Here is an 8,421-nt window from a genome sequence, read left to right on the forward strand (position 1 = left end):
CAGCAAGAGAATAAAAATAGATTTTAAAAGTGTGTGCATGTGGGGAGGTGACAGAATATCTTTATATGTACTTTAAGAAGCTGACGAGTTATCCAGACACAAAAGGTAACATTCTCATCAGAACAGGCCAAGATGAAACACCAGGGGCAGGCACTCTTCATAGAAACTAAGTGGATGCTTCTGGTGCCAAATGTCTTTGCCTGGTTCTTCCTGGCATTTCTGCTTGACTCCTTCCCTCTGTATCATTCTCAAATCCCCAACCTTTCCACTGGCAAAACCACTCTCTTCTCCCTCAGGCTCTGAATAGGTAACACAAATGTATGGACACTTTTTGTCCTTCAATTAAAAAACCTGCTTGAAGCTTCACTGACGTAAGAATTAACTGGTAGTTCTTTCTTACCTAGGCTTATGTATTCAAAATTTTGCCTGTTTTCTTGGAATTATATGTATTTCCTTATTAAGCATTTGATTTGAAGGAAGCTGTGCATGTCTATTAATTACCCATGATATACATGTGTATTACTTTCTGAAATTTCTCCTTCAGTCTCCCCTGAGTTTAACTTTTGCTTAAGATGTTTAGAGTTCCTGAGGTGCTTCTCTGGGCTAAAATTTAAAGTTTGGTTTGTTTTTTTTTTTTAAAGCAAATAAATGAATGGCTAAAAGATAAGGCTAAATTTTCTAGGCTGGGCATGGTGGCTCATGCCTATAATACTAACACTTTGAGAGGCTGAGGCGGGAGGATCACTTGAACCCAAAAGTTTGAGACCAGCCTGGGCAACATAGTGAGACCTTATCTCTACAAAAAAAAAAATTTTTTTAAAGAATTAGCCGAGTATGGTGGCACATGCCTGTAGTCTCAGCTAATCAGTGGGCTGAGGTAGAATGATCGCTTGAGCCTGGGAGGCAGAGGCTGCAGTGAGCTGAGATCATGCTGCTGCACTCCAGCCTGGGTGAAAGAGAGAGACCCTGTCTCAAAAAAAATTTCCTTAAGTTTCTTTTCTTGGTGGGGGTAGGAATGCAATGGAGAAACAAAGAAAGTGCACAAAGGGTGCAGTGTTCTAGTGTTCATCTAAATAATGGAGAACTGGCATTTTACAATTAAGATATAAAAAATATTCACACTTTCAGAATTTCCAAGTCAGAGGTGGCTTACAATAGCTTTCGTTAGAAAAGGGTGAGACGCACAAATGAAATGCTCCCTGGTGGAACAAAGGCCCCTTTAAACCTTTACCAAGCTCTTTCTCAGAAGCTCACAAAATTTAAGACAATGAGAACATGATGAGAAAGCAAAGCTCTGCAACATAAGGTTGAAAATGACAATAAAAGACTGCGATAAAAGACTAGTGGGATGAACATGAATGCTTGTCAGTGACAAACACATTATGCCTACAAGGAATAAATACTGCACTTCTCTTTAGGTCTATTTACAGACAGGACCCCATGACCTTTCAGGTATAAACCTCCACTGGTAGAAGATGTTTAATCACAAAAGTTCTATGGTAAATTATAAAAAATAAGAAATTTGGATTTAAGCCTTCTGCCATTTCCAATACAAGTAGCTTTGAGTATTCTTGGTTGACAAAGGAATGTTTGCATTTCTAATGTTAACAAAGAAAATATCCACCACTGGCTTCTTAACCAGAGGGAGAGAAGCGGGCAGGTTTCTGGATAGAGGTTTAAGGCAAATCAAACAGGTTCACAACTAAGGATCCTATTAGGGATTCCAGGCATGGCTTTGTTTTCTGAGGGACAGCTCCACATCATCTCTAGCCAGGTCTTCCACATTGCTAACAAACTGAAGACACATTTCTGTATCAGGCTTTTGAAAGAACTTTAAGTTATATACACACACTGTCAAAGCATATACTGGTGATGCTTGATATTTAAAGGAATCCTACAGTGAATCATTTATTTCCTTTGAAAATAAGGTTTTCAAAAACTGGCTACAACTCTGATTGCATGAATGAGATTCAAAGATTTCTCATGTAAAAGAAAGATCTCAACCTCCTTATACTGTGAACTTGCTTTCCAAGACTAAAAACTGGTATCTCCTCTTCAGTCTCCTTACACATCTGAAGTCATTCCTGCAATATGAGAGGCACTTTTATTAGGTGTAGCATCTATTAAAAACTCTAAAGCCAGGGTAGAACTTGCTGAACAAAGTAATAGCACTAGCCTAATAGGCATTACTTATAAGGACTTTTCCCCTTTAATATAAAAGTATAACTACAGCAGTTCAATGTACAAATACAAAAAAAGTTCTCATACTAAAAAAAAAGTACCATAATACTGTACATACAAAAACTGTTCAACAAGAATGATTTAAATATGTCTGTTCTTCTCCAGATCTGGAAGACACAAATGTAAAGTTCTGCAACTGTATTATTGCTAAGAACATGTGCCTGGGAACACTGTGTTTCTGTTTCTCCCTCTCAGCCCAGCCCCGCCTCCAGAGTCCCCTGAGCTTGGATCATGAGCCAACAGCATCCCTGAAGATAACCAGAGCCAAATGTTTACTCAATGGAAGTCATTATTCAGTGAGCTGCTGCTTACCATAACTATGAAAAGCACAGGTTTTAAGCCCGCCAGGATTAAATCCAGACGGAGGTCTTCCCATCCCCTGATTTGCTACTGGCAGTGCTTTTGTTGGACCCAGCTTTGGACCCCACTTTGGCCTTCTTCTCCCGGGGACCATGAGGGTTGTTTTGGTGACTGTAGGCCTGAATTGCCAGGTCCAAGCGTTCCTGAGCCATCCTGATCTCCCGCTGCAAAGCCTCCAGGTCAGCTGGGAGGTTCTCTTCATGGCTGCCATACTGCTGTTCCTGGGCTGTGTTGGCCTTGTTTTGCTTGTAGGCGATCTTAGCATTGGACAGTTCGGTGTACTGGATTTGATCTGGTTTGACAGCAATGTTATAGCCAGGGGGAGCAGATGGTGTATTCCAAGTGAAAGGATAATTATAAGCACCCGGATCCTCAAGTTCCCTCCTTTTACTGTTTAGTGAGTCTCGAATGGTCCCAAACCCTAAATGAAGCATCTCCCAAATGTTAAGCAAGAGGCAAAGGCCTGTAACACCATACATTATCAGAAGGAAGATGGTCTTTTCAGTGGGTCTAGAAATAAAGCAGTCTATCTTATGAGGGCAAGGAAGTCTGCTGCACACATAAAACGGGTGGACTTGGAAGCCATATAGAAAATACTGCCCTATCAGAAAACCCACCTCAAACACGGTCCTTGCCAGCAACTGCAGCACATAGATTTTCATGAGCCCATCTTCCCGAATCCGTCGTCGGCCATCATGCTTAGGTTTGGGTTGGCTCTGCTCTTTATTTTCTTTATCACTTTCTAACTCCATCTCTGGATACATCATAGGATCCTCTTCGTTATCCTCCTCCGTTTCTTCCAGAGCCCGGTGTTGTTTCCAGCGCATTGCATAGGGCTTGCTCCGAGCCGCCTTCTTGTCTGCTTCACCGTGCTCCATTTTGGCAATCTTGTGGATAGCATAACCCAGGTACATCACAGAGGGAGTTGCCACCAGGATGATCTGGAACACCCAGAAGCGTACATGGGAGAGGGGTGCAAACGCATCATAGCAGACATTCTCACAGCCTGGCTGTTCTGTGTTGCAAACAAATTTGCTTTGCTCATCGTAATAGATGGATTCTCCTCCTACAGCTGTAAGGACGATCCGGAAGACAATCAGAACAGTGAGCCAGATCTTCCCCACAAATGTGGAATGGTTGTGAATCTCCTCTAGCAGGCGAGTCAGGAAGCTCCAACTCATGGTGATTGAATTGGTATGCCCTGATAAAAGTGGAAAAATACCAAAAGAAAATCAACAAATATTAAATCTTAATTTAATTATTAATTTATGATATCTCTAGGAACTACTACTTTGAATACTTGAAATCTAACTTCAAGGTTCACAGTGGAACAAATGTTAGAATAAACAGCATCTCGGTTGGGTGCGATGGCTCACGCCTGTAATCCCAGCTCTTTGGGAGGCCAAGACAGGCAGATTACTTGAGGTCAGGAGTTAAAGACCAGCCTGGTCAACATGGTAAAACTCTGTCTCTATACAAATACAAAAACTACCCGGGCACGGTGGTGTGTGCCTATAATCCCAGCTGCTCAGGAGGCTGAGGCAGGAGAATCGCTTGAACAGAGCAAGACTCCATCACACACACACAAAAAAGAATAAACAGCATCTCACTCTCCACTATCTTCAGGCAGGTCAATTCACCTTAGTCAACACCTGTTGGCCCTACAAGGTCCTAGAAAGTATGGATTGCTTTCATGTCTCCTCTGGTTTGAAAGGTAAACTTGTAGCTACTGTTTATTGAGATGTATTTCTCAGACCTCAGTTCTTTTTTTCTTTTTTTTTTTTTTTTTGAGACAGTTTCCCTCTTTCGCCCAGGCTGCAGTGCAGTGATGTGATCTTGGCTCACTGCAACCTCTGCCTCCTGTGCTCAAGTGATTCTTGTGCCTCAGCCTCCGAGTAGCTGGGATTACAGGCATGCACCACCATTTTTGTATTTTTAGTAGAGATGAGCTTTCACCATGTTGGCCAGGCTGGTCTTGAACTCCTGACCACAGGTGATCCTCCTGCCTTGGCCTCTCAAAGTGCTGGGATTACAGGTGTGAGCCACCATGCCCGGCCATACCCAGGTTCTTTACACATACTATTATTTCATGAGACCTTCAGAATTTTGTGAAATAGAGATTAAAAAAACACACAGGTATAGTTATTCGGTCCCATCACAGAAAACCACCACAGAGAACATAAAGAGGACACCTCGGCTAGACTCCACTGTGAAGGGGTGACTTATTAGGAAACTTAAATTTTAGACAAGTGCTAAAAGGGATTAAGAAGATGGTACAGCTACAAACTGCTGGCAATCATTAAGAACTAAAAAGACGAAGGGAACTAGGAAGATCTTCCCTAGCTAGGCTGTATAGCATACCAGATTTTGGTTTCACTTAGAAGCCCACAGCAAATGGTCTTGCAATAAATATTATACCACTTTACTATATAACAGAATCTACAAATTATACTTCTGTACCTTACTTATGGTAGACATTAAAAAATGATTGCCAAACTGAATTGTGAGGACATTAAATCCAATCAACAGCAAATCCATTTAAAACAGCATTTTAAAGGATAGTTTCTTTCTGAGATTCCCAGATCTACATCCAGGATCCAGGTAAAAAACACCTAAATGGTGGCCGGGCGCGGTGGCTCAAGCCTGTAATCCCAGCACTTTGGGAGGCCGAGACGGGCGGATCACGAGGTCAGGAGATCGAGACCATCCTGGCTAACACGGTGAAACCCCGTCTCTACTAAAAAATACAAAAAACTAGCCGGGCAAGGTGGCGGTCGCCTGTAGTCCCAGCTACTCGGGAGGCTGAGGCAGGAGAATGGCATAAACCCGGGAGGCAGAGCTTGCAGTGAGCTGAGATCCGGCCACTGCACTCCAGCCTGGGCGACAGAGCAAGACTCCGTCTCAAAAAAAAAAAAAACCAAAAAAACAAAAACACCTAAATGAGGTAATATATGGGAAATCCCCAATAGAACCCCAACACAAAGTAGACTTAACTTTTAACTTGTCTTCCTCCCTGTCCCAGTTTACTTCTGCAGATTACAGATGATTTGTCAGCACCACCTAAGTTTAAATACACTTTACCTGTTGTCCAGAGCTTCTGTTACCCAAAATTTTCTTAGAGAAATGATGTTTTGATTGCAATTTTTCCAGATTCTCTCTGGAAAGGAAAAAGAAAAGAGCAGGTCATAAGCTTCCTGCCACAAAAAACAATGAATCACTAAAATGTTATTTTCAGAAATAAACAAAGTTTTCTATGTACCATAAAAATCAATGAGAATAAGATGGAAACAGGCTTCAGTTTGAATACCAGTTTTCTCCTCCCCATACAGGTGGCAGGAGAAACTATGTAACAGGTGACCTAAAGATTCTTATGTCACCAGTCTAAGAATATATGACAAGAAGATGAGTCAGTAGTAAAAGCATGAAGCAGATGAACTCTGGCACCTATAGGAAAAAGCCAAAGCAGAATTGCAGCAAATTGAAAGTGGGTCACTAAAGGTCTTGCAAAAACCTTCACCCCGTCTGCTCTATTCCCTGAAGCAGCCAATATACCTCTCAGGGGGATTTGAGCAGCTAACCAGGAGCAAGCTGTTTAGCTAAAACACCCAACAGCTGGCTCTCAGTCACAGGAACATCCGTCTCCATAGGAGGTGATTTACAGATACAACTGCTCACAAAAAGTCACAGAAAGAAAACACCTGTATCTGTACTGGATTAAACAGCAAAACAGAAAAGTTTCCAAGATGAATTATGCTCATTATCAAGCTCTGGCAACTCTGCATACCTCTGGCCAAATGTCATCTGTAAGGAGCCCACATTTAGAAAATAAATTTAAAACAATTCCTGAATGTTATGTGTTTATAGTAAATTAAAAGGGTGCTTTGTTTTGTTGTTTAAAGATACAGGGAAAAAAAACTGGAACAATTTCCAAAGGACCAATGGGGGGAAAAAAGTGCAGGCATGAAGCTGCATAAAGATTTGCATATAAGCCTGGGCAATATAGTGAGACCCTATCTTTCCAAATTTTAAAAAAATTAGCTGGGTGCAGTGGCAGTGATGGCCAATGCAGTCCAACCTGGTAGACAGAACAACACCCTCTTACACACACACACACACACGCACACACAGACACACATGGGACAGCACAGTGGCTCAAGTCTGTAATCCCAGGACTTTGGGAGGCCAAGGTGGGGGGATCACTTGAGTTCAGGAGTTTGAGACCAGCCTGGGCAACATGTGAAACCCAGTCTTCACCAAACAACAACAACAACCTCCACCTCCCAAAGTGCTGGGATCACAGGCGTGAGCCACCACGCCCGGCTGATTTTTGTATTTTTAGCAGAGATGGGGTTTTCACCATGTTGGCCAGGCTGGTCTTGAACTCCTGACTTCAGGTAATCCACCTGCCTCGGCCTCCCAAAGCGCTGGGATTACAGACACGAGTCACTGCGTCACTGCACCTGGCCTTTTTTTTTTTTTTTTTTTGGAGACACGGTCTCTTTGTGATCCAGGCTGGAGTGCAGTGACACGATCTCAGCTCACTGCAGCCTCAACCTCCCCAGGTTCAGGTGATCCTCTCACCTGAGCCTCCCAAATACCTGAGACCACAGCTGCACACTACCATGCCTGGCTAATTTTTGTATTTTTTGTAGAGAAGAGGTTTTGCCATGTTACCCAGGCTGGTTCTGAACTCCTGGGCTCGAGTGATCTGCCTGCTTCGGCCTTCCAAAGTACTAGGATTACAAGCATGAGCCACTGTGCCCGGTCTCTTTCTCTTAATATAACTCTGTGGGGAAAAAAATAGGCCGGGCGCGCTGGCTCACACCTGTAATCCCAGCACCTTGGGAGGCTGAGGCAGGTGGATGACCTGAGGTCGAGAATTTGAGACTGGCTTGGCTAACATGGTGAAATCCTGTCTCTACTAAAAACACAAAATTAGTCAGGCGTGGTGGTGTGTGCCTGTAATCCCAGCTACTCAGGAGAATGAGGCAGGAGAATGGCTTGTACCCAGGAGGCGGATGTTGCAGTGAGCCAAGATCGTGCCAATGCACTCCACCCTGGGAAAGAGCAAAACTCCATCTCAAAAAAAAAGAAAAAAAACCCGGCTGGGCGCGGTGGCTCACGCCTGTAATTCCAGCACTTTGGGAGGCTGAGGCGGATGGATCACCAGGTCAGGATACCGAGACCATCCTGGCCAACATGGTGAAACCATGTCTTTACTAAAAACACAAAAAAATTAGCCGGGTATGGTGGCACACATCTGTAGTCCCAGCTACTCAGGAGGCTGAGGCAGGAGAACGGCTTGAACTGGGTGGGGAGGCAGAGGTTGCAGTGAGTCGAGACTGCGCCACTGCACTCCAGCCTGGCAACAGAGCAAGACTCTGTCTCAAAAAACAAAACGAAACAAAACAAAACACCCATAACATTAAAACCCATGTATGCCTATTGTTCCATTATTGAAATGCTAAGCATGTGGGAGTTATTTATATCCTACTTCTCAAGATCACTGCCAAGGTCTGATTTTTTTAAATTCAAAAAATTGCAATCTCAGACATAAATGGGTTAAAAGAAACAAACACACAAAAAACCGCATATTCACATATTCGCATATTTTGGTTTTCCTTGTGTCCTTCTAGTCTTTGTCTAAATGAATACTCTTTCCAAATAACACTAATTTACAAAGGGATCTAGTAGCAAAAATGAACTTTTTTTTTTTTTGAGACAGAGTCTGGCTCTGTCACCCAGGCTGGAGTGCAGTGGCACGATCTCGGCTCACTGCAAGCTCCACCTCGCAGGTTCACGCCATTCTCCTGCCTCAGC

The 8,421-nt window shown here is 43.1% G+C and overlaps 1 protein-coding gene across 1 annotated transcript; it reads right to left on the reverse strand.

Moving 5' to 3' along the window:
- Positions 1 to 1,002: 1,002 nt before the first annotated feature.
- GJC1 (gap junction protein gamma 1) lies at positions 1,003 to 6,168 on the reverse strand. Its single transcript, XM_023191416.1, has 2 exons — positions 5,683 to 6,168; positions 1,003 to 3,802 (listed from the first exon to the last, which is right to left on the reverse strand). Exon 2 carries the CDS (start codon positions 3,780 to 3,782, stop codon positions 2,592 to 2,594), a length of 1,191 nt encoding a protein of 396 aa, XP_023047184.1. The 5' UTR covers positions 3,783 to 3,802; positions 5,683 to 6,168; the 3' UTR covers positions 1,003 to 2,591.
- Positions 6,169 to 8,421: the final 2,253 nt, after the last annotated feature.

Source organism: Piliocolobus tephrosceles, chromosome 16 (assembly GCF_002776525.5).
Source record: "Piliocolobus tephrosceles isolate RC106 chromosome 16, ASM277652v3, whole genome shotgun sequence".
NCBI lineage: Eukaryota > Metazoa > Chordata > Mammalia > Primates > Cercopithecidae > Piliocolobus > Piliocolobus tephrosceles.

What these genes read in the sequence shown, in the direction of transcription:
- GJC1 (XM_023191416.1), bottom strand. Translation starts at nt 3,782, where the DNA reads ATGAGTTGGAGCTTCCTGACTCGCCTGCTAGAGGAGATTCACAACCAT.